Source organism: Rana temporaria, chromosome 6 (assembly GCF_905171775.1).
Source record: "Rana temporaria chromosome 6, aRanTem1.1, whole genome shotgun sequence".
Lineage (NCBI taxonomy): Eukaryota > Metazoa > Chordata > Amphibia > Anura > Ranidae > Rana > Rana temporaria.
The window spans coordinates 13,590,018-13,616,360 of record NC_053494.1 but is presented as its reverse complement, the minus strand read 5'-3'; the positions used below and the strand labels follow the sequence as shown (position 1 = coordinate 13,616,360).

The following is a 26,343-nucleotide window of genomic DNA, read 5'->3' as shown; positions in this document are numbered from 1 at the left end:
ACACATGGTGTAAAGCGGAAATGTAATGGGGACATCTCAGGGAGGGAGCACTGTGATGGGGACACCTGATATAAGGTGGTACTGCTTTGGGTACCCCGATGTACAGGGGTTCTGTCTCCGATGGGGACAACAGATGAAAGAGGACACTGTGACGAGGACACAAAATAAGAGGGGACTCTGATGTGAACACCCAATGTAAGAGGGCACAATGAAATGCTACGGAAATTGTATTTTGCTTATTTTTTAAATGCCTACATACTGACTTTCCTGCTGGACCTCCTCATATTTGAATCCAGGACCCTGATCTAGACTGTAAACATGAATCCACAATCGGAACTTCCAATTTGGAGTTCGGAGTCGTAGAATTCTCTTACAAATCTGACCCCCATAGTGGTGTTTTCTTCTGTACAGCTTCACATGAAAGCAGCCAACCTAGAGGCAGGGATCCAGAGAGAATGAACAGCAGCATTCCTTGAGACCAGCAGAGGGCCACAGAGAGCAACTCTTCCCTTCTCTCCCTGTCACCTCTATGGTAAGTCATGAGGTCAGCAAGATGGCGACGTCCATAGCAGAGCAAGGGGGGAAGGTAAGGATGGGAATTCAGGGTGACAGAGCTGTGTGGGGGGAACACAAGGAAGGTGACACCTGGGGGAATCATTGTAGGGAACAGCAGAGAGGTTTTGGGTCTACAATGAAAATATGAAGGGATCCTTGTATTGTGGGATGATCAGTGACAACAATAACATACCTGACAACTCTCTGACATGGAAGGGGACACCTTCTACTGAAGATATATTAGGGGAGGTGTGATGTGTAGTTACATCGCAGTGTTTACTTTTTTTCCCCTTTTTTTTAACCCTTTTGCTGCCAGAGCAACATTTTCATCATGCAATACGTACTGCATTGGCCTCTGAAGTGCAAATGTTCATAATAAAAACATAAACATTCATATTATTGCAAACCAACACAATATATTACCCAATGTTTTCTAGAACAGTGTTTCTCAACTCCAGTCCTCAAGGCGCCCCAACAGGTCATGTTTTCAGTCTTTCCATTATTTTGCACAGGTGATTTAATCAGTTTCACTGCCTTAGTAATTACCACAGCCATTTCATCTGAGGGAAATCCTGAAAACATGACCTGTTGGTGCGCCCCGAGGACTGGAGTTGAGAAACACTGTTCTAGAATACGAAGGATGAGGTTGTTCTGAGTAAATAGATACCCAACATGCCAAGCTTTATATTGTAAACGCCCATGAAATGATGACAAATGACCCTAAACTTTCTATAGGAGGTGCTTTAAAAGTCTTTACAGTTCAGCAGTTTAGCGTTAAAGTAGAGCTGAGTTATATATTATTATAATAACACACGATTTATATAGCGCCAACAGTTTACGTTGTAATCGTGTATTATTATAGTAATATATATATATATATATATATATATATATGCACTGGCACAATACAATAATGTGCATTCCAAGCTGCAGCTCCATAGTGCAAACCCTCTATGCATAAACAATAAGGATGAGCTCCGGCGTGTTCGCATAGAACACGTGCGGAGCCCGCCAGGAAGTCAGCACCCGCGCTGCGCTAATCACAGCCAGGCAGACATTTCCGGATCTCTGCAGCCGAGCATCGGGAAATGTCTGCCTGGCTGTGATTAGCGCAGCGTGGGTGCCGACTTCCTGGCGGGCTCCGCACGTGTTCTATGCGAACACGCCGGAGCTCATCCTTAATAAACAATATGGCCCAGATCCACAGAGAGCGCACATTACGCCGCCGTAGCGCAAACCAATGTAAGCCACGCCGACGCAGCGCAGAGAAGCATGCATGGAATTCAGGAAGCCAGTGCTACCCACGATGCGTCGGCGTGGCGTAGGTTTTAAAGGCGCAGGAAGTGGGAGTGGGCTTAACCCATGCAAACCCATGCAATGAGGCGTGACCCCATGCAAATGATGGTCCGAGCACCAGACAAGTACGTTTAACGAATTGCGCATCCGTCGTGCCGTGGACATGCTCACAACCACGTCGGAACAGCTGCCTAAGATACGCCGGATCACTGCCTACGCCATGAACGTATCCTACGCCCCCAGCCAGACTCACGTCCAACGTAAAATACGCTGGCTTGTGTTCCTTGGTGCAGACCTTTGCATGTCAGCTGCTGGGTTGCACCTCCTTTATGGGGCTTAACTTTACGCCGGACATACAACTTACGCGCACATTGCGTAGCCTGCGTCGGGCGCACGTACTTTCGTGAATCGCCGTATTTTCCTCATTTGCATATTTGAATGGCTGATCAATGGGAGCGCCACCATGCATCCAGCCTAAATGTGCGCCCACCCTACGCCGGCAAGTTACGTCAGCGGGATTAAGCCTGTTTTTAGGCGCATCTTAGTTTGTGGGTACGGCGCACAGATACGACGGCGCACTTATGTCGGCATATCTTGTTCTATGTTGGCGCAAGTGCTTTGTGAATCTGGGTCTATATTGATAACAGAAGACGCACTGTTATTATACTAAATCTACAAAATAATCATGAATTATATACTTAAAGGCTCCTTCAGAAAAAAATGAAGGCAGCAGCTACAAATACGGTAGCTGCAGACTTTTAATATTGGGGCGCTTACCTGTCCATAAATCCAGCGGTGTCTTCACCTGAGCCAATTTTTTAATCGCCTCTCGGGTGCTGCCACTGTCATTGTGGATTCACAGCCAGTTCCCTGCTGCGCATTGTGAATGAACCAGCGGCTGGCGGTAGGAGGAGGGGGGAGAACTTCCAGACGAGTTTGCTGCAGTAACGTCGGGCCAGAAGTGGGAGCGGGTACCTGGTTATAACAACCTGAATGACCCAGCGGTGGGGGGGCCGAACTTCTGGATGAGTTTGCTGCAGTAACGTTGGGCCAGAAGTGGGAGCGGGTACCTGGTTATAACAACCCGAATGACCCAGCGGTGGGGGTAGGAGGAGGGGGGCCGAACTTCTGGATGAGTTTGCTGCAGTAACGTCAGGCCAGAAGTGGGAGCGGGTACCTGGTTATAACAACCCGAATGATCCAGTGGTGGGGGTAGGAGGAGGGGGGCCGAACTTCCATATGAGTTTGCTGCAGTAACGTCGGGCCAGAAGTGGGAGCGGGTACCTGGTTATAACAACCCGAATGACCCAGCGGTGGGGGTAGGAGGAGGGGGGCCGAACTTCTGGATGAGTTTGCTGCAGTAACGTCAAAAAGGAAGTGAGAGAGGGTACCTGATTTTGACACCCTTAATGACCCAGCGGTGGGGGTAGGAGGAGAGGGGGGCCGGACTTTCTGATGAGTTCGCTGAAGTAACGTCAGCCAGAAGTGGGATCGGGTACCTGTCAAAACCAGGTACCTGCTTCCCCCGAAAGGTGCCAAATGTGGCATTGGAGGAGGCAAATAAGTGGATAAGCATGAGCTCCGGCGTGTTCGCAACCTGCACTTGCAGAGCCTGCCAGGAAGTTGGCACTGCACAGCGCTAATCGCAGACATTTCCCCAATCCTTGGCTGCCTGGCAGGCTCTGCATGTGCGGGTTGCAGACATGCCTGAGCTCGTCCTTATAAGCGGAAGCGAATGCGCCCTACTCACTCCCGGCGCGTAACGAAAAGCTCCCGATCGCAAACAGCCTTCCGATCATGTGACAGCCAATCATGGTTGCATTCGCTTCTTCTCTGGACCAAAGCAGCTGGGAAGAAGTGTCAGCAGAAACCCGAATCCTTGATGTTTCTAGGTTCTTCATAGCTGGGGAAAAGCAGCTTTATCTATCCTCGCTTTTTTTTCTCCTGTCTTCTCTTTTCTTTGACTGTCACATCTTTGTCAATCCTCTAAGCCCATTTGCTTGGGGCAACATGTTCAGCCATAAGGGGGTACCATGGTTAGGATGGGCTTGAGGAATCATTTGGTGATAGGGTGTGTTTTACTTGTGTGCACTGATCAGAGAAGTGACTGTTGCTTTTTTCCTGCAGTGGATCCTCTCTCGTGGAGTCCGATATTCCATTCCCCGGCTTCTCAGACGCACAGTATCTTCCACCATTAACGAGGAGAGCGTCCAGCGCTACAATGTGGTGGTGGTTGGTGGAGGTCATGCGGGTACAGAGGCGGCTGCATCGGCGGCACGGACCGGTGCCAAAACACTGCTTATCACACACAAGGTGGAAACCATAGGTAAGGATGGGGGGCGCTTCAGTTGTGTTCCTAATATGATCCCTGCACAGCCTACATACCTGAACTATGGATATGTTGCTGCTCTCCAGCACAGCGCTGGATGGAGATAGGACTCAGGTAAGTATCAGGTGGGGGCTGGGGGGAGCTGAACACAGAAGGTTTTCTACCTCTATGCAGAGAATGCTTTTACAACCATTTTACCTACCAAATAGAGGCAATGAAGAATCACATGATAGTGGATTCAGGTCGGTTAACATGACTCTTTTTTTTAAAGCAGTAGTAAAGCCAACTTGGTGATTTTTACATGCATGGAAAATTTAAATATCCTAAACCTTCACTGTTTAGGAGAAATTCACCCTGAATGCAGCCAGTTACGTCACTGGCGCATGCGCTCTGAAGGTCCGGCATACCATGCTGGACCTTCAGAACTTCATGACAGAATCGAGGGCTCCTGCGCTCATGCACAGGCTTGAAGTCATCGTCAATGAAAATAATTCATGGACAGCCGCACACCAAAATAAACCTAAAAAGGTAGCCTTTATTGGTGTAAAAAGGATAAAAAGCACTACAAAGCACAGCACAGCAAGCAGTGGGGGTAAAAATTCTGATGCGTTTCGCACAAACAATCAGTGCTTAGTCATAGCTAAAGGCTATGACTAAGTACTGATTGTGCGAAACGCGTCAGTTTTTTACCCCACTGCTTGCTGTGCTTTTTATCCTTTTTACACCAATAAAGGCTACCTTTTTAGGTTTATTTTGGTGTGCGGCTGTCCATGAATTATTTTCATTGATTTTTGCCTTGTGCATTGCCAGCACCCACGGTCTTTGAGGAGGACATTGAGTACTCATTGCATTTGCCTGGAGCAGCGGTCTCTTTTTCTTGAAGTCATCGTGGCTCCGGCCAATTGCAAAGCCGAAGCGCATGAACACACAAGAGAACCGTGGAAATATGTCAGCCCTCTCAGTGGTGACAGCACAGCGATGGAGGGCTTTGTTCCAAGGTGAGTATTTCATAATGTGCTAGTATGCAATGCATGCTAGCACTTTTTTTTTTTTAAACAGACGTGGTTTACAACCGCTTTAAATTGTGAATGTGTAGGAGCAGGTGAGTTGGGAGGTATTGGCTTTAATTCAAAGGTTTCCACATTGTAACCAGGAAACTGACATCTTCTGAAGGAGGCTAGCAATTGAAACGTTCTTATACGAAGCGCTCAGTCAAGGTCAATATATGAAATGCTCTGTTTCTTATAATAGTTTATTTATTTCTACCCGTTTAGGTCAGATGTCCTGTAATCCATCGTTTGGTGGAATCGGTAAGGGTCACCTAATGCGGGAAGTGGACGCCCTGGATGGAGTCTGTGGGAGGATCTGCGATAAATCAGGAATCCACTACAAGGTCTTAAACCGTGCCAAAGGTCCAGCAGTGTGGGGACTGCGAGCACAGATCGACAGGAAGATCTACAGACAGAACATGCAGGTATAATGTCATCTGCTTTCACCTACCCAGTCCACAAACCATAACAAGGTGCTGTAATTGTGCTGGGCAAAGGGAGTTCTGACCACAACGATGGGAAAATTCAAAGGGGAAGAACAGGAAACTTTTCTCGATCAAATTAATTTTCAGACAGTGTATGTGGTTTTCGTTCAGAAACTACACTCGTTTTACAATTGAATGTTAAAAGCAAGTGAAATTTTAAAACAACTTTCGTCCATTCATCGATTGTACAAAGAATTTCCATGCGAATATTCTTTACGTGTATGGTAATGTTGCACTGACACCGATACTACTATCAGTGCTTGTACTCGTGCAAATGCTCAGATGCCTAATCTGATACCTGGTAGAGCTGCACGATTCTGGTCAAAATGAGAAAATCGCGATTCTTTTGCTTAGACTAAAGATCACGATTATCAAAAACCGAATGCCAGAACCCCCCCCCCCCAAATAAATAAATAAACCTGTCATTTATCTGAAAATATGAATATTTAAAAAACAGACCTGTGATATGTCTATAATGTTAAAGACCATATAACTCCTATGAAAAAAGCAGAATCAAGCTTTGATTCTGCTTTTTTTCATAGGAGTTATATGGTCTTTAACATTATAGACATATCACTGGTCTGTTTTTTATACATCAGAAGCAGTACCGCCGGCAACCATTGGGTGGCGCATGGATACACACAGTTGTACAGAACTGTGAGAAAGAAATTAATACATCAGAAGCAGTACCGCTGGCAACCACTGGGTGGCGCATGGCGCAGTTGTACAGAACTGTGAGAAAAGCCCAGGCATCCATCCAGCGACGCAGGCTGCTGACGTCGGTTCCGATATCGGCGCCATTTGCGTTCCACGCTGGTTGCGTGGAACGGGCGGTGAGAGAAGAAAATCGCGGGGTCATCCAGCCTGGAGATCGTGGGGGGGGTGAATCGAGATCGCGATTCTCACCGCGATTAATCGTGCAGCTCTAATACCTGGGCTGTCAGAGGTGATCGTTGGGGCAGTTACAGGCACCGATCTCCCTGTATAGATTTCAGTAAAGCAGCTGACAGCCGCTTCTCCTCCTCTCCCTCCTGTGGCTTTCAGCTGCTTTATTGAAATCTATACAGGGAGATCAGTGCCTGTAACTTCCCACAACGATTATGCCGACTGTCCCCTGTTTCCTCCTTCGGTCCCCCTCTGTGCTCCTTCACTATTTTTGTCCACCTTTGGCTCCCCTCCGCTCCCCCCTCATCCTGGATTTGTCAGGATGGAGAGCAGAGGAAGGAGCCGATAAATATGTAATTTACCGACTCCTTCCTTTTCTGAATGCACAGAGTCAGTGAACACTGACTGTCCATTCATAACTGAGCATCGTAACCTGCGTTTCATCATCAGTGCAGCTGAGGCTGCAGAGAAAAGGACTGGGGAATCTGTGTCCTCAGTCCCTTTTCCCTGACTCAAAGGGGAGATGTCAGAGATCTGTTTAGACCCCTGATATCTCACAAAGCCTCCTTCCCCCCCCAACAGGGCTGATAAAAAAATAATAATAAAAGAATAAATAAAGATTTGTAATAAATATTTAAAAAGTTAAAACTGTAAAAATAAAAAAAACACTGACACCTTCCACTCTCACACCCAAAAGAAAGCATTGTAAAAAAAATAATAATAATAATAATAAAATTGTAAAAAAAAAAATATGAAAAAAACGAAAAAAATAAAATAAAACGACTGAGTCCACGCATCATCAGTGCCCATCAGTGCTGGCTGAATTTTAGTGCCACTGTCACATGACATTAAAAAAAAATGGATTGGTGAGTACTTGGGGGGGAAAAAAGTATCAGTACTTGTTCTTAAAGTGGTATCGGTGCAAGCATAGTGTATGGCCAGCACTAATCTTGGACCAAGGGCTGCAGTATGTACATGTATGCATCTTTGTCCATGGCCTTGCGACCGACTTACCAACCATGGCCTTGCAATCAACTTACCAACCATGGCCTTGCAACACATTATGTGTGCATTTGAATTACCCAGCTTTATGACTTTAAATAAAAAATTGATATGTGCGATTACTGGACAAGGCTTTTTAAATCTTTTTTTATTTTCTTTCAACTTTTGTGTAGATTTATCCAACTGTTTCATTAAAACTTGCAACACTTTCTGTTTTTTTTTTTTTCCAGAAAGAGATTCTGAACACTCCTGGCCTCACCGTGAGAGAAGGATCTGTAGAAGATTTGATTTTGGATCCACCAGATCCTTCTCGTTCTGGAAAGTGTCAAGTCAGTGGAGTCATTCTAGGTAAGAAACATTATTCAGCATGACATCCACCATAAAGGCGGATCTTCACCCTCTTTCTCATCTTTCCGCTACTGCACCCTAAACTTCATTCCGCTGTTGAAATGGGAATTTTTTTATTTTTTTATTGACCCTTTTTTTTGTGAAAACTCTTCTTGTCTCCCCCCCATGCATGACATGTTGGGTATCTATTTACTCGGTGTAACATCATCTTTCACATTATACAAAAAAATTGGGCTAACTTTACTGTTTTTTTATTACTTTTTCCAAAAAAGGTGCATTCGAAAGATCGCAGCGCAAATACAAATATACTCGGCTACATTCGGCCAGACTCGGCTTCGCTCGTGCTCACGCTTTGTGACGTTTATGCGTGAGCATGAGCGAAGCCGAGCCTGGCCGAATGTAGTCGAGTGTACTGCACTCGGTAAACGTCGGCGCAGGCATTCAAACTGAGCGCGGGTTTCGGCGTATATCGAGCACCCACGATTTTCCCCTTATTTTAAGGGGAAAAAAGTGCGCGGTATACGCCGATAAATACGGTATTACCTTGGGGAGATGCAGAGTAGAATACTGCAATCACTGAGCAGCAAATGATATCACCTGTGATGTATTTCAGTTATCTTGCAAACCTGGCCTGTTAGTGGGCCCTGAGGACAGGAGTTGATGACCACTGATTTAGATGGTTGCCCAAAGAACCAGGATACCCAGAGGTTCCATTCATACAGAAGCACCTTCTAAATCTCCACTAATCAGGACTCAGTAGCTCAGTAGTTAAGACATGCTGCCACCCTCTCTTCCTCTACAAAAGAAGTCTGTAAGGGGACACTTGTGCTGAGGGGGTGTGACTACTACTCAGCTCTGCCAGCACAGAACACTGGAGTAGGAGAATAGGACATAGCATTTTTACTTAGAGAAAAGGTGTAGAAAACAGGATTTCTTACAGAAGTACCCATAAGCTTTAAAAAGCGTTAATAAACCTCACTCCGTGCTTCGTCTCTCCAGCTGATGGAAGCAGAATATTGGCGAGCAGCGTGGTGTTGACAAATGGCACCTTCCTTAGAGGAACAGTGAGGATTGGCCTGGAACATATTCCCGCCGGCCGCTGGGGAGAGGAGCCTGCGGTTGGTCTTGCTCATACTCTGGAACGCCTGGGTTTTACCATCGGTCGGCTGAAGACTGGAACCCCACCTCGCATCCTAAAGGAATCGGTAGACTTCAGCGTCCTGGCAAGACATGATGCGGATAACCCACCTGTACCATTCAGCTTCATGAATGACAGCGTCTGGATCAAGGTGAGACACTAGAGACCTAAATTCTTGGCCCACTCAAGAGTTATATTTGTTATAGGTAAAATCTGGTTGAGTGACTTATACACTACACAAGAGAAAAAAAGAAACAATATATAAAAGAAGACAATATTTTATTATATGTCGGACATGCAATTAAACAGATGGAATTCCTATGAAGTATACATTAGCATTGAGGTATAGCACAATTTCCCGACATGTTTCGCCAAGTCGTTGGCTTCTTCAGGGGTGTGATATACAGTATACAAAGAAATCTATAAAAGATATATACAAAGTTATAAATAACAATGATAACACAATAGAAAAACACTAGGGCCCGGATTCACATACATCGGCGCATATTTATGCCGCCGTAGCGTATCTTTTACGCTTACGCCGGCGCAACGCACAGAGGCAAGCACTGGATTCACAAAGCACTTGCTCCCACTCACTCTTAAAGATACGCTGGGTTTCCTCGGCGTAAGCGGAAGTGGGCGTGAGCCATGCTAATGAGGCGTGACCCCATGCAAATGATGGGCCAAGCGCCATAGAAGTACTTAAAATGAACGGCGCATGTGCCGTCCCGTGGCCGCATCCCAGCATGCTCAGAATCACGTCGGAACAACTGCCTAAGATACGCCGGATCACTGCCTACGACGTGAACGTAACCTACGCCTAGTCATATTCACGTACAACGTAAACGACAAAAGATACGACGGCTTGTGTTCCCTGGTCCATACCTTTGCATGAGTTGCGCCTCCTATAAGGGGAATAACTTTACGCCGGACGTACGACTTACGCAAACCGCGTATATTATGCGCCAGGCGCAACTATGTTTGTGAATCGGCGTATCTCCCTCATTTGCATATGTGCATAGAAAATCTATGGGAGCGGCAAATGCGCCCGGCGTAAATATGCGCCCATGATACGACGACGTAGGCAAGTTACGTCGCTCGTAGGAAGCCTATTTTCAGGCGTATCTAGTTTTGTGGGCACGCCGCAGAGATACGACGGCGCATATTTACACTTACGCGGCGTATCTCGAGATACATCGGCATAAGTGCTTTGTGAATCCGGGCCTAGAAGTTCCCAGAAAAACAGCTCCCAGAGGAAAAGAATGGCATCACAAATACACCAAACACAAACTGCCAGCCCATGTGGGCTGGCAGTTTGTGTTTGGTGTATTTGTGATGCCATTCTTTTCCTCTGGGAGCTGTTTTTCTGGGAACTTCTAGTGTTTTTCTATTGTGTTATCATTGTTATTTATAACTTTGTATATATCTTTTATAGATTTCTTTGTATACTGTATATCACACCCCTGAAGACGCCAACGACTTGGCGAAACATGTCGGGAAATTGTGCTATACCTCAATGCTAATGTATACTTCATAGGAATTCCATCTGTTTAATTGCATGTCCGACATATAATAAAATATTGTCTTCTTTTATATATTGTTTCTTTTTTTCTCTTGTGTAGTAAACATTTTTTTTGCTAGGCACCGTAATAATCCCCTCCATCCCCTGTATCCTGTACCAATTTAAGGGATGAGGTGCCGTATCTAACAGAGGACACACCCAACACCTCCACTTGTCTCTGACTTATACACTGTTGTTGTTGTTGTTTTTTTGTATTTATCTGGGGTCTTTCATGACTTGCTGAGCCCGCTGGATGAGTCTCATTATTGTAACTTGTTCTCTCTAGCCTGAAGATCAAGTTCCGTGTCATCTCACCTTCACAACTCCTGCAGTGGAGCAGATCATTCGAGAGAACTTACACCTGAATAGTCATGTCAAGGAGACAAGCATGGGCCCCAGGTAGAAGTCTGGCCTGTACTTATCACATGACCCTAGTGTGTATCTTTGCGACTATTGGCTGATTTTTTTTAGGTCTGCCCTCTTCTAGGTATTGCCCTTCCATTGAGTCAAAGATCTTGCGGTTTCCAGGTAGGAGGCATCAGGTGTGGCTGGAGCCAGAGGGGGCGGATTCAGAGGTCATCTATCCTCAGGGACTATCTGTGACCATGCCGGCCGAGGCCCAGGAAAGGCTTCTGAGGGAGATTCCAGGCCTGGAGAATGTTCGCATGCTTCGCCCAGGTCAGTGGATGTGGTTGGAGCCCTTGATTCAACCAAAGTTTCTCATTTTATCTTAATTTTTATACCGTATTTATCGGGGTATTGTGCGCTCCGGCGTATAGTGCGCACTCCTAAAGTGGACCCGCATTCCTGTGAAAAAAAAGATTTTAGTACTTAGTTTTGGTGTCTTGCGCGGCTTCGGTGGTGTCCTCGTCAGGTCCGGCGTCCTTCTGTGGTGTCCTCCCCGCTCGATCTCCGCTTCCCGCGCTGAGTTTCAACTACTGCGCCGGCATATACCGAGCGCAGTACACTCGTGTATAGTCGGGCAGGCTCGTCTCCTCTCGCGGTCACGTCCTGTGCGTCCTGTACGTCCAGGACGTGACTGCGAGTGGAGCCGAGCCTGCCCGACTATACACGAGTGTACTGCGCTCGGTATATGCTGGCGCAGTAGTTCAAACTCGGCGCGGGTATCGGCGTATATCGTGCACCCACGATTTTGCCCTGAATTTCAGGGCAAAAAAGTGCGCGGTATACGCCGATTAAATACGGTAATATTTATTGGAAGTGTTACATAAGTAAAAGAGCAAACAATAGTACCAGAGTTATAAAAAAAAATCCGCTAACCGGAAAAATTAATAGTCAGGTGTAAAAACCAGAAGGCTGCAATCACGTGATACAAACACAAATAGAAAAAAGAAAACTGCGCCAACTAATACATATACTCGGCAAACAAGGCAGGTATAAATATAACAAAATGAACAAAAGTCCAAATAGAGGTTGAATGATGGACAAACGCCTCAGATATTGGAGATCAGGACGAGCAACACCCAGGTGCACTTGACATCCGTGGAAACCACCACCACATGGAGGGCAGCTTACCAGATTGCAGATAAACAACAGCAGTGTATAATGATCCAACAGCTGAAACCAGGGTGAACGGAACCACAGTGGGGTTATCCTCAGAGTATGGAGACTCAGATGCGTGTCAGACGACCAATCCGTGGGTCAAACCACAATAAAAGGAAACCGGACCATAGCGTGATAACGTTTAAAAATCAGGTTTAATAAAGATAAAATCCTACTCACAGACATCCATGAAAAGTAGGCATGTACAAACAAATGCAGGCGGGCACAGACGCGTTTCGTCATAAGTCTGACGTTTTCAATGGAAACGTCAGACTTATGACGAAACGCGTATGGGACGGCGTGCAGTGACGTCACCGCGTTCAACGTAAGGAGGAAGGGCTCCTGGTTCTAGCACATGCGCCCCTTCCATCTGCTTGGATAAATCTTTCCCCCCACAGTGCTGCCAGCTTCCTTCATCTCTGGACAAGGATGGAGAGCTGGGGAAAGGGCTAGTAAATATGTCATTTACTGGCCCCTTTCTTTATTTAATGAAAACAGTGAGTGATTGGTACCAATCGCTCACTGTTGTGTCCATTCATCGCTAAAGGAAAGTAAACCGTTTACTATGCTTCAGTTTGTGAATGGGCAGGAAGCCTCGGAGAGCTTCCTATTCATCTGTGCAGCTTAGGATACAGAGATAGGGACTGATAAATCAATGACCTCAGTCACTTTCAGCAGGGGAAAGGGGGCCCTGTTGGGTAGGCTGTATGGGGCCCCATGAATTCTAATAGCAGCCCTGGCTGTAAGTCCTGTTATTGCCCACCAAGCCCTTGTTCTCTCATCCTGTAAGCGCTGTATTGTATTTGCAGGGTACGGTGTGCAGTATGACTTCATGGACCCCAGACAGCTCCGATCCTCACTGGAGTCATATCTAGTACAGGGACTCTTCCTGGCTGGACAGATCAACGGCACCACAGGATATGAGGAGGCTGCAGCTCAGGTACCCAAGAGATGCATCCGTTTTATTATTCTGAAAACAACTTGACAAAATAAAATGCCCGACAGATACAGTGTTTAGCGTAAGTGTAATCGTGAATATTTCTCCAAGATACAGTATACAAAATTGTAATAAAAGCCAACATGTAATGTGTGTTTCCACCACTAGATGGCAACATACTAGTAATAATGTACGAACGATTTCTTCTAGTACGCCACCAGATCAGTCTCCCTGTATTTCCGGTAATAACATAAATGGTATACTAAGCATAAAAAAGGTAGAAAACTGGGCAAGCAATTGAATGTGTCCCATGCAAAGCTAGATGGTGGAGATTTTTTTTTTTGCATTTCTGCTGAACAGTGGAAAATCAGCACCTGTCATTTAAATGTGACCTCCATTCTTCCCTTCGGTCTTGCACAATTGTACCGGCTCCTCTCCTGGACTCAAACAGCTTACTCTGCTTTCACTGCACACTGTGAGCTTCTCATAATGTGCATTAGAAGCTGCAGCAAGTCAGAGCCGTTTTCATTTCCTGGCGGGAGGGCAACCAGTGTCACCAGCCTCTCTGTCCCTGCCCCATTCCTTTTATTCATTGGCTTTTAGTTTTTTTCAATCATGGAGGCTCAACATCATAAGTGGGCGTGACCTAGGGTGGTCCGCTGTTTCAGGAAGCCCCTCCCAGCGCCATAATCTACCTTGCATAGACACATTGGCCCAGATTCACAAAGCACTTACGCCGACGTATAACAAGTTACGCCGACGTAAGTGCAAATGTGCGCCGTCGTATCTGTGCGCCAGATCCACAAACTAATATGTGCCTAAAGCCAGGCTACACCCCGCCGACGTATCTTGCTTACGCCGGCGTAGGGTGGGCGCACATTTAGGCTGGGTGCATGGTGCCGCTCCCATTGATTAGCCATTTAAACATGCAAATGAGGGAAATACGGCGATTCACAAACCTGTGTGCGCCCGACGCAGGCTACGCGAGGTGTGCGTAAGTTGTACGTCCGGCGTAAAGTTATTCCCCATAAAGGAGGTGCAACTCAGCAGCAGACATGCACAGGTCTGCACCAGGGAACACAAGCCGGCGTATTTTACGTTGGACGTGTGTCTGGCTGGGCGTAGGTTACGTTCACGCCGTACAAAGTGATCCGGCGTAGTTTAGGCAGTTGTTCCGACGTGGTTGTGAGCAGGCGCAGGGGAATGCGTCCACGTCACGGCGCATGCGCAGTTCGTAATACGTATCTGTCTGGCGCTCGGCCCATCATTTGCATGGGGATCACGCCTCATTTGCATGGGTCACGCCCACTTCCACCTACGCCGGCCTACGCCTTCGAAATCCTACGCCCTGATGGCGCAGCGTTGGGAGCACTGGCTTGCTGAGTTCAATGCCTGTTTCTCCGCGCTACGCCGGCGTGGCATACAGCGTTTCCCCTACGCGGCGTAACGTGCGCCCACACTCTGTGAATCTGTGCCATTGAGCATAACTTTTCCCAAGAGCCAGAAAACTGCTTATGACAGGACCCGGGGGCTCGTTAGAGGAGAGTACTGAGCAGGGGGCTGTGATGTTTTCAGCAAGCTATGTACAGCACCCATTTGGCCCCTCCCACCACTTACTGCCCCTGTTCCGTCAGATTAGGTGACCAATCAGATTTTGCGACCTTCCGTCACAGCCATCTTGGTACACCCCGCACTCGCCCACGCTAAGCCTGCAGTCTGAAGTTGCTGGGAAGACATCTTTTTACACCCAACGAAATCTTGCATTTCACACTTATTTTTACCAGTAAACTGAGCTTATATCATGAAATACAGTCTTTAGAAGCCCCTGACACCGTTTTGATGTTAAATTTTAAAAGCAGCTGGAAGCTAATGTGACAGAACACAGCTGCTTTGAAAATGTAACATCAAAACAGTGTCAGGGGCTTCTAAATACTGTATTTCACGATATAAGCTCAGTTTACTGGTAAAAATAAGTGTGAAATGCAAGATTTCGGTGGGTGTAAAAATATGTCTGTTTTGCGACTTCAGACTGCAGGCTTAGCGTGGGCGAGCACGGGGTGTACCAAGATGGCCGTGACGTAACGTCACTTCCGTTACAGGTTTTGATGGGTTGCCTAATCTGACAGAACACCTGCATTACATAGAGACCCAGTGATGACATCTCTGGGTTTAAAATAAGGTATGTAATGAAAGGTTTCATTTAAAGATGTCATTAGCATAGTGGTGGTGTGGGTAAGGGTTTGAAACAGGGAATGCAAAATATAAACAGAATAAACTTCAGCTTTAAATCTAGAACAGAAAGTTGCATGTCTGGTGCAGGTTTACAGCTAAAAGGAAGAACCTGGGAAACACTTTTCTTACATGAAGATATTTGTATATATGGCTGATCTCCGAGTTCCAATAAAGGGTCACTTCACCTGCAGGGGTAGGCAACCTCGGCCCTCTAGCTGTGGTGAAACTACAAGTCCCATGAGACATTGCAAGACCCTGACAATCACAGGCATGGCTCCTGGAGGCAGAGGCATGATGGGATTTGTAGTTTCACCACAGCTGGAGTGCCGAGGTTGCCTATACCTGATGGGGTAATTGCTTTATTCATTGCTTTGTATGTCTGTGCTGCAATTCCTCTAACATGACACTAGGGACAGTACTGAACAAAGGCTCCCTGTTATGGGATGTGCAGATTCCCCCAATAATTACAGGCTTATGCAACTTCTGTTGTTGTTATGCTAGGACTCGGTTCTCATCAGGTCATCATTGCTATCCAGCCAGTGAAATTGTTGTGTAGTTGGGATGAATGGCATTAGGTATGTTTAACTCCCGCGCTGGACTGTTCTAAATCGTTTCCTTTTTGTTGTGATTGGATGTCGTGTTTGCTTTGCCAGGGGATCATCGCTGGAATAAACGCCGCTCTCAAGGTGAAAGGTCAGCCGGCGTTCACGGTTAGCCGCACAGAAGGATACATTGGTGTCCTCATCGATGACTTGACCACACAAGGAACCCGGGAGCCGTACCGCATGTTCACCAGCAGAGCAGAGTTCCGCATGTCTCTGCGACCGGACAACGCCGACACGCGTCTTACCCTTAGAGGTGAGGGCCTGGAATGTTTGTAATTATTCATAGTTACATCAAAGTATATGCGTGTGTCTGTGGCCACTATTGGTGCTCAGGATTTTATAACTGTCATGGCAAGGCACAGACTTCCCCCTGAACTCCGGGGAAATGAGAATAATACACTTACAATTGGGCGGCCCCCGCACTGCAAGGGTTAAATACTTGTTTTTGCCTAGGGTACCAATAAAAAGCTTTTTAATTACCTTAACCCTCTCTCCCACAGGGTCCCCACCTTCCATGCCCCACCAATACCTAACATGCCCCACCAGTACCAATAAAAAGGCACTTTAATTACCTTATTCCTCTCCCCCACAGGTTCCCCCTTCCGTGCCCCACCAATACCTTCCGTGCCCCACCAGTACCAATAAAAAGGCACTTTAATTACCTTATTCCTCTCCCCCACAGGTTCCCCCTTCCGTGCCCCACCAGTACCAATACAAACGCACTTTACCTTATTCCTCTCTCCCACAGACTCCCCCCTTCCATGCCCCACCAGTACCAATAAAAATCCCTTTTATTGCCTTAACACTTGACGCGTTTCGCATTGGATATAGCTATGACTAAGCACTGTGTGCTGATACCTGTAGTGCATTTTTCCTTTACCCAATAAAGGGCACGTCTTTTTAAGAAATTGGAGTGCGGCTGTCCATATCTTTCCTCTTTTGCATATCCCGTGCATTGCCTGCACCCATTGGTTTCTGAGTGGACATTGATTGTTCTAGTGTGCTCACCTGGAGCGGCAGCCTTCCTACTATATTTTTGTGGTCTATCTTTCAGGATACGAGGAAGCAGGCTGCGTTTCTCAGGATCGGTACGATCGGACACAAGCGACCAAAGGAACCCTGGAGGAGGGCCTGGATGTATTACGTTCTATACAATTGACACCACAAAAATGGCAGCAACTCGTCCCGGAGGCGCAAATCAGCCTCAATCGCGTCGGCATGCTCAGGTAACCCCCCCCCAACCCTGATCTTGCTACACATATAGGACTTTGGTTAGTAAATGTCAGGCAGGGGGGAGATGCCCAGATCTGATGAGATATTTTTGGAGTTCAATTCAGTGGTTTCTCTAGTAGGTACAGATGAGCCTTTTCTGTAGATTTCTTCTTTTTTTTTTTTTTTACATCCAGCCTCCCCTCCAGTCTTGTACAGTTATACTGTACAGGCTCCTCTCCTGTACTGACATTGCTTACTCTGATTTCAATGAACACTGTCAGCATCTCACAATGTACATTAGAAGCTGCAGCAAGTCCAATGGGGCCCACCTAATTTTCGTGTCTGGAGGCGGTCCTGCGTCATCTATCTCTTTCTAGCCCGTCGCTGTAACTGCAGAGACGCCCAGACTGTGTCCACATATGTCCACATCCTAGCAAATCGTGCTTCACCGCCCGATTCCCTACTGCGCATGCAGGAGCCGCGCGTCGCTACGTGAATGGGCGATGTCTCCTGGGACACACACAAGGTCCCAGAAGACACTGCTCCCCCATTCCTCAGGAGGCAGCACGAGGAGGAGAAGAAAGAAGACGGAAGATTAGGAAGTGGCAGATTAGGAAGATCTGCCTAGCAACAGGCACTTCTGGTATGTATAAAAAAATATGTATATATTTTTTTTTTTTGCAGCATTTTGGATTTTTTATAAAAAAAAATTTCAGGGTGGAGCTCCGCTTTAAGTTTTTACGTTTTGGAACTTGTTATCAGATCTGTGTGATTATACCGACTTTGGAATTTTTTTTTTCCTAACCTTGTTTGATTTCCTCTTCCTCTAGTGCCCTTGAAGTGCTCAGGTACAATGGAGTGGAATCTAGTACTCTCTTCAGAGTGTTTCCTGAACCTCTGCAAAGATTCAATGAAAGACCAGACATAGCTCAGCGGCTGAAGATAGAAGGTAAGCTTAAGTCTAATGCCGCATACACACGATCGTTTTTCGGCATGAAAAAAAACTACGTTTTTAAAAACGTCATTTAAAATGATCGTGTGTGGGCTTCACATCGTTTTTCGGCTTCTGAAGAAGAGGGAAAGGGTGTGTCGCAGGACACCGGCGGCGATCGGGTCCCGCGGGCGCGGTCACGGAGCTTCGGACCGGGTGGCGAGCGCGCCGGCGTTTGGAGTCTATCGTTTATTTGAGTAAACTTTTTTTTCGGTTATTTTTTTTAGCTATGTATGAAGTGCACATCGCTTTCCAGCAGAAGGATATCGCTGAAATTCGGAAGGATGAGTCTTTGACATTGCCAGAAGATTTGGATTATATGAGCCTTGATGCCGCCCTGTCCTCTGAAATCCGAGAGAAACTGACAAAGAGTCGGCCTGAAACAGTAAGTTGGTCTTCTAGAAGACTGTGCATTGTAGTTTTACTGCTACAGTGCGGGCCGGCTGTGCAGAAACACACACATATATACAGTATCTCAGCCCTCAAATTTTCCCCTCGCCTACTCGCAAAATGCGAGTGCAAAATCGTTTCTGGTGAGGAGCTGGGAGTGGGAGGGGGGGGGGGGCGCGGGTACCGCCGGCATGCAGGGATTGATCGGGAGCCGTTCTCCCATCAATCACCCTGGGGAAGAGAAACTTTACATTGCAGCTCCGTTCGCGGTTACACACAGCCCCGCCTCCTGACCCCGTGCCTGTATCATATAGACAGAACATGTCCCAGCATTGGACTGGCATTCTGTCAATCAGATACAGTCACGGAGCTGCAATGTAAAGTCAGCTTGTAACTAGCGGGTTATCGGCTATGTAATCCAGCGGCTTTTCTCTTCCCCGGGGTGATCGATGGGAGAACGGCTCCCAATCAATCGCTGCATGCCGGCGGTACCCGCGCTCCCCCCCACTCCCAGCGGGAGTTGTCCAGCCGCCATGGGTGAGACCTGTCAAAGTGGGCCAGTCTGGATGAAGTCCAGGGCCAAATTTTTGTCCCAGTCCAGCCCTGGTGTGAAACCTCTGTATTATCATCTTCCCCTGGACTTCCTCTTACATACCCCTACGCAGGGATATGCAATAAGCGGACCTCCAGCTATTGCAAAACTACAAGTCCCATCATGCCTCTGACTCAGCAACAGCTGGAGGTCCGCTAATTGCATATCCCTGCCCTAGAGCTTGGACTCTGCATTTCCATGTGCTTTATGATTTACACTGTTGTAATACTGTGAGATACCCGTTGCTCTAGTTTTTTGCGCATTTACTTGTGTAGAGTACTGTATGACATGTTGACTCTTTAATAAAAAATAATAAAAAAATAAAGCTTTACATTCACTTTCAATTAAACTCTGTTTATAGATCGGAGCAGCTTCTCGCATTCAAGGAATGACCCCTGCCGCCATATTGAATTTGCTTCGGTATGTCAAATATGGCAACCGGCGAGTGAATAAACAAAGGCCACATGTGGAAAGAGGACCTGTCGTAGAAACCAACGCAGTTCAGCAACTATAGCACACAGCCAAAGAACTGGCCTACAGACTGTTACATGTACTGGGGGGGGGGGGGCTGTGGGGGTATTATTATTGCTGCAGCACCAACTACTGGGAGTGCTTTTCTGTAATATAAAACACACTTGAAGTTCCACTTGTTCTTGTATAAAAACCCACAAAAATAAATTTCATCTGGTGAGAGTGCATGTGGCTTCACAGACTGTGCTATAATGAAGTGGAGGGAGGAGACTCCGGCTTTACCGGGAATTATGTATATCCTTGCGGGCAGGGTTTACTGTTGAATATACTACAAATAGAAAACAGCTGTCATTTTATTGGCTGATAATAAAATATTATTCTGTTCATCATGTGTTTTCTGTCATGAAATCGTTACTACCACCTTTTTAAAAAATAAAAATCTACAGAACAAGGGTTGTTTGTACTTCGTGTTTTGTCCCATTGATGGAATCCTCGCTCTTTTGAGTGAAAAGTGACTGGGGCAGAGCAGGCTTCCTCCTTTCCATGTCAAGGTTGTAACCGGATTCAACACACTTGACAGTTTGTCAACATGAGAAATGCCAACAAAGATGGTCAGTGATGGGAAAACTATTGCAGGATTGGTAGGGGGGCCTGGTAAGTGCAAGTACCCTTGGATAGCTTAGCCTGGAGGCCACCTATTCGAATTCTGTGGTGGGCAGCTTGGCTCAGTAGCCATACGTTCACTTCTATGGTGGACAGCTTGGGAAAGAGGCTCATCGATTTTCTTTTATGGTGGGCAACTTGGCTTAGTGGCCATCCATTTTTTTTTATGGTGGACATATTTGCTCATTGGCTGTCCATTCACATCTATATGGTGGTCAGCTTGATTCCACAGCCACTCATTCACTTCTGTGATAGACAGCTTGGTTCCACAGCCACTCATTCATTTCCATGGTGGACAGCTTGGTTCCACAGCCACTCCTTCACTTCTTGGGAAAGAGGCCCGTCAATTTACTTCTAGGGCGGGCAACTTGGCTTAGTGGCCATCCATTTTCTTTTATGGTGGACATTTTTGCTCATTGGCTGTCCATTCACATCTATATGGTGGACAGCTTGGTTCCACAGCCACTCATTCATTTCCATGGTGGACAGCTTGGTTCCACAGCCACTCCTTCACTTCTTGGGAATGAAACCTGTCCATTTACTTCTATGGTGGGCATCTTAGCTTAGTGGCCATCCGTTTTCTGTTATAGTGGACAGCTTAGTTCATTGGCCACCCATTCACATCTATGGTGGACAGCTTGGTTCCACAGCCAGTACCATGGTGGTCATCTTGGTTCCACAGCCACTCATTAACTTCTTGGGAAAGAGGCTCGTCCAATTACTTTTATGGTGGGCAACTTGGCTTAGTGGTCATCCATTTTCTTTTATTGTGGACAGCTTCGTTCCACAGCCACTCATTCATTTCTACGGTTGACAGCTTGATTTCACAGCCACTCATTCACTTCTATGATAGACAGCTTGGTTCCACAGCCACTCATTCACTTCTTGGGAAAGAGGCCTGTCCATTTACTTCTATGGTGGGCAACTTGGCTTGGTGGCCATCCATTTTCTTTTATGGTGGACAGCTTTGCTCATTGGCCATCCATTCACATCTATGGTGGACAGCTTGGTTCCACAGCTACTCCTTCACTTTTATGGTGGACAGCTTGGTTCCACAGCCACTCCTTCAGTTTTATGGTGGACAGCTTGGTTCCACAGCCACTCCTTCACTTCTATGGTGGACAGCTTGATTCCACAGCCACTCATTCACTTCTATGGTGGAGAGCTTGGTTCCACAGCCCCTCGTTAATTTCTACGGTTCAAAGCTTGGTTCCATAGCTGCTCACTCACTGAGGTAGACAGCTTACCTCAATGTCTGTCCATTTACTTCTGTGGTCGATGGCTTGGTTCTGCAGTCACTTATTCAAAGCTATGGTGGACAGCTTGGTTCCACTGCTATCTTAACTTTGGTGCTGAAAAGCATGGTACCTCAGCCACTCATTGACTTCTAAGATAGACAGTCACCTTGGCCCTGTGGCTGTCCATTCACTTTTGTAGTGTATATAGTTGAGTTGTGGACGGAGGGGTGCATAGGTGGTTTGTGGACAGTGGTGAGCTGTGGACGGAGGAGGACAGAGGTGAGTTGTGGATGGAGGAATGCATAGGTAAGCTCTGGACAGAGGTGAGTTGTGGACTGAGGAGTGCATAGGTGAGTTGTGGACTGAGGAGTGCATAGGTGAGTTGTGGACTGAGGAGTGCATAGGTGAGTTGTGGACTGAGGAGGAGAGAGGTGAGTTGTGGACTGAGGAGGAGAGAGCTGAGTTGTGTATGGAGGAGTGCATAGGTGAGTTGTGGACTGAGGAGGAGAGAGGTGAGTTGTGGACTGAGGAGGAGAGAGCTGAGTTGTGGATGGAGGAGTGCATAGGTGAGTTGTGGACAGAGGAGGAGAGAGGTGAGTTGTGGACAGAGGAGGAGAGAGGTGAGTTGTGGATGGAGGAGTGCATAGGTGAGTTGTGGACTGAGGAGTGCATAAGTGAGTTGTGGACTGAGGAGTGCATAGGTGAGTTGTGGACAGAGGAGGAGAGAGCTGAGTTGTGGATGGAAGAGTGCATAGGTGAGTTGTGGACGGAGGAGTGCATAGGTGAGTTGTGGACAGAGGAGGAGAGAGGTGAGTTGTGGATGGAGGAGTGCATAGGTGAGTTGTGGACAGAGGAGGAGAGAGGTGAGTTGTGGACAGAGGAGGAGAGAGGTGAGTTGTGGATGGAGGAGTGCATAGGTGAGTTGTGGACGGAGGAGTGCATAGGTGAGTTGTGGACAGAGGAGGAGAGAGGTGAGTTGTGGATGGAGGAGTGCATAGGTGAGTTGTGGATGGAGGAGTGCATAGGTGAGTTGTGGACAGAGGAGGAGAGAGGTGAGTTGTGGATGGAGGAGTGCATAGGTGAGTTGTGGACAGAGGAGGAGAGAGGTGAGTTGTGGACAGAGGAGGAGAGAGGTGAGTTGTGGATGGAGGAGTGCATAGGTGAGTTGTGGACGGAGGAGTGCATAGGTGAGTTGTGGACAGAGGAGGAGAGAGGTGAGTTGTGGATGGAGGAGTGCATAGGTGAGTTGTGGATGGAGGAGTGCATAGGTGAGTTGTGGACAGAGGAGGAGAGAGGTGAGTTGTGGATGGAGGAGTGCATAGGTGAGTTGTGGACGGAGGAGTGCATAGGTGAGTTGTGGACGGAGGAGGAGAGAGGTGAGTTGTGGATGGAGGAGTGCATAGGTGAGTTGTGGACGGAGGAGTGCATAGGTGAGTTGTGGACAGAGGAGGAGAGAGGTGAGTTGTGGATGGAGGAGTGCATAGGTGAGTTGTGGATGGAGGAGGAGAGAGGTGAGTTGTGGACAGAGGAGGAGAGAGGTGAGTTGTGGATGGAGGAGTGCATAGGTGAGTTGTGGATGGAGGAGTGCATAGGTGAGTTGTGGACAGAGGAGGAGAGAGGTGAGTTGTGGATGGAGGAGTGCATAGGTGAGTTGTGGACAGAGGAGGAGAGAGGTGAGTTGTGGACAGAGGAGGAGAGAGGTGAGTTGTGGATGGAGGAGTGCATAGGTGAGTTGTGGACGGAGGAGTGCATAGGTGAGTTGTGGACAGAGGAGGAGAGAGGTGAGTTGTGGATGGAGGAGTGCATAGGTGAGTTGTGGATGGAGGAGTGCATAGGTGAGTTGTGGACAGAGGAGGAGAGAGGTGAGTTGTGGATGGAGGAGTGCATAGGTGAGTTGTGGACGGAGGAATGCATAGGTGAGTTGTGGACGGAGGAGGAGAGAGGTGAGTTGTGGATGGAGGAGTGCATAGGTGAGTTGTGGACGGAGGAGTGCATAGGTGAGTTGTGGACAGAGGAGGAGAGAGGTGAGTTGTGGATGGAGGAGTGCATAGGTGAGTTGTGGATGGAGGAGGAGAGAGGTGAGTTGTGGACAGAGGAGGAGAGAGGTGAGTTGTGGATGGAGGAGTGCATAGGTGAGTTGTGGACGGAGGAGTGCATAGGTGAGTTGTGGACGGAGGAGGAGAGAGGTGAGTTGTGGATGGAGGAGTGCATAGGTGAGTTGTGGACGGAGGAGGAGAGAGGTGAGTTGTGGATGGAGGAGTGCATAGGTGAGTTGTGGACTGAGGAGTGCATAGGTGAGTTGTGGACTGAGGAGTGCATAGGTGAGTTGTGGACTGAGGAGTGCATAGGTGAGTTGTGGACTGAGGAGTGCATAGGTGAGTTGTGGACTGAGGAGGAGAGAGGTGAGTTGTGGACTGAGGAGGAGAGAGGTGAGTTGTGGATGGAGGAGTGCATAGGTGAGCTGCGGACAAAGGTGAGTTGTGGACAGAGAAGGACAGAGGCGAGACCCCGCCCCCTCTCACGTCATGGGGTTTTGTGTGGAGTGGAGACTGCAGCATTGCTGGACATCGGAACAACGCTGGACAAACCGGATTACATTGCTGGAATGTTTTTTTTTTTTTTTTAATAAAGGACTTATCCCAACTGTGTCTGTGTGTTCTTTTTACAATTTTTTACACTTTCTTTGTGAAATGGTAGGGGTACAATGTACCCCGTTATCAATTCACATAGAGGGGGCTGGAATCTGGGGGTCCCTTTTGTTAAAGGGGGCTTCCAGATTCTGACAAGCCCGCGGCCCCCCACAACCACCGGGCAAGGGTTGTGGGGATGAGGCCCTTGTCTCCATCAACATGGGGACATCCTCCCCATGTTCAGGGCATGTGGCCTGGTACTGTTCAGGAGGAGGGGGGCGCTCTCTCGTCCCCTCCTATCTTCCTGCGGCCTGCCAGGTTGCGTGCTCAGATAAGGGTCTGGTATGGATTTTTGGGGGGACCCCACATCATTTTTTTGTGCAGGGTTCCCCTTAATATCCACACCAGACCTGAAGGTCTGAATGTATGCATGAATGTATGTTATTAGACTCAGTGGCGGGCGAGAGTCAGAGGGGGCGGCGCTCCAGCGCCCTCTATGGACGAACCGCCACTGCCGGGGGATCAGGGTCAGGTCCTTCTTTATGGAGGACTGTTTGACGCAGCACCCGTTGCACGTTTTTGTGTCACTCTTGACGTGTGTGCACATTTTTTTTGCACCGGGTGGAGTTTTTGGGTGTGTTTTGCACGCCATAGGCTTTTCAATAAAACAATGTGTAGCTGTTGGCTTTTAATATTTCTATTTTAGGCGGACCTCCGCTTTAAATAGTGTTATTGGTTTGTGGGACTCAGATGCCTGTAGTTCCCCTTTAAGGGTAATTGTTTGGCTCCACCCCTTGGACCACACCCCCATTTTTATCCAGGACACGCCTCCTCATGATCTCAGTCTGTCTGTAATTATTATACACAGTGGGGTAGATTCAGGTAGCTGCGCTTTATGTTACGGCGGCGCAGCGTATCGTCTTTACGCTACGCCTCCGCAACTTACAGGAGCAAGTGCTGTATTCACAAAGCACTTGCTCCGTAAGTTGCGGCGGCGTAGCGTAAATGGGGCCTGGCGTAAGCGCGCGTAATTCAAATGTGGAAGGGGGGGCGTGTTTTATGCTAATGTGTGATGACCTGACGTGATTTACGAACGGCGCATGCGCCGTCCGTGTACATATCCCAGAGTGCATTGCTTCCAAGTACGGCGCAACGACGTATTGGTTTCGACGTGAACGTAAATGACGTCCAGCCCTATTCGCGAACGACTTACGCAAACGACGTAAACAAAATTCAAATTTCGAAGCGAGAACGACGTCCATACTTAACATCGGCTGCGCCTCCTAATAGCAGGAGTAACCTTACGCAAGAAAAAGCCTTACGCAAACGACGTAAAAAAAAACTACCGCCAGGCGCACGTACGTTTGTGAATCGGCGTATCTAGGTAATTTGCATATTCTACGCCAAAAACATCGGAAGCGCCACCTAGCGGCCAGCGTAAATATTGCACACAATTCTACGCCGCCGCATTCAAGTTACGTCGGCGGAGGAAGCCTATTTTTAAAGCGAATCTGCCTCTGTGAATCGGCGTAAACGATTTCAAATTACGGCGGCGTATCTGGAGATACGCCGCCGTAAATGCTACGTGAATCCACCCCATTCTTGTGTGCAGCCAGCCATTGGCTGAGCAGTGACTCCACCCCTTCATCTGACAGCTCCACCTGTATCCAATCAGTCAGAAGTGTCTAAAAGCTGGCAACTGGCACTCCACCTACCCTAGGTAGCCCATGGTGCTCTGGGAATCCTCTGTCATGTAATAAATCTTTATGTGTAGAACACACAGTGTATATATACATATACATACAACGCATAACCCCTCACATACGTGAATTACACCCAACGCATTGACCTCACGGCAGCCCCCGCCTCACACGTCCGCAGAAGCCATTTCAACCAATGAGGTGTCGAGTTTGTCTCTGCGGCATAGCCTCGTTTCCCACTTCGCCGACCCCCCCGCCCCCCGCCAATCAGCGACCACCATGGCCCTCGGCCAATCAACGCGCGGCGGGCCGAGCCCCTTTGGCACTCGCTAACGCAACGGAAATGGGCGTGCCCCGCCCACCCCGCGTTCGAATTCCTCCGTCATCGGCAGCCAATGGGGGGGGCGGGGGGAAGCGGGCAGTCCTTGGACGGCGCATGCGCCCTACGGGGGCTCCATTCACAGAAATGCG

The 26,343-nt window shown here is 47.7% G+C and overlaps 1 protein-coding gene across 3 annotated transcripts; it reads left to right on the top strand.

The window, feature by feature from the left end:
* The first annotated feature begins 428 nt into the window (after positions 1-428).
* Positions 429-20,027, top strand: MTO1 (mitochondrial tRNA translation optimization 1). Of its 3 annotated transcripts, none has more exons than XM_040356254.1 (13): positions 429-532; positions 3,979-4,177; positions 5,455-5,654; positions 7,832-7,949; positions 8,949-9,238; positions 10,935-11,047; positions 11,136-11,326; positions 13,021-13,151; positions 16,034-16,238; positions 17,040-17,211; positions 18,028-18,146; positions 18,416-18,573; positions 19,532-20,027. In XM_040356254.1, the coding sequence occupies exons 1-13, from the start codon at positions 530-532 to the stop codon at positions 19,682-19,684; spliced, it is 2,052 nt and encodes a 683-aa protein (XP_040212188.1). In that variant the 5' UTR covers positions 429-529; the 3' UTR covers positions 19,685-20,027. The 3 variants fall into 3 exon arrangements, with proteins under 3 accessions (XP_040212188.1, XP_040212187.1, XP_040212189.1); XM_040356253.1 differs by having other exon boundaries at positions 445-586; XM_040356255.1 differs by lacking the exons at positions 429-532; positions 3,979-4,177 and adding an exon at positions 561-586.
* The last annotated feature ends 6,316 nt before the right edge of the window (positions 20,028-26,343 follow it).

Bases quoted from the DNA above. Each gene is read 5' to 3' on its own strand.
- MTO1 (XM_040356253.1), top strand. From the start codon at position 530: ATGGTAAGTCATGAGGTCAGCAAGATGGCGACGTCCATAGCAGAGCAA. The intron at 13,152-16,033 runs GTACCCAAGAGA...TTGCTTTGCCAG, and splicing joins ATGAGGAGGCTGCAGCTCAG to GGGATCATCGCTGGAATAAA. The intron at 18,574-19,531 runs GTAAGTTGGTCT...CTCTGTTTATAG, and splicing joins CAAAGAGTCGGCCTGAAACA to ATCGGAGCAGCTTCTCGCAT.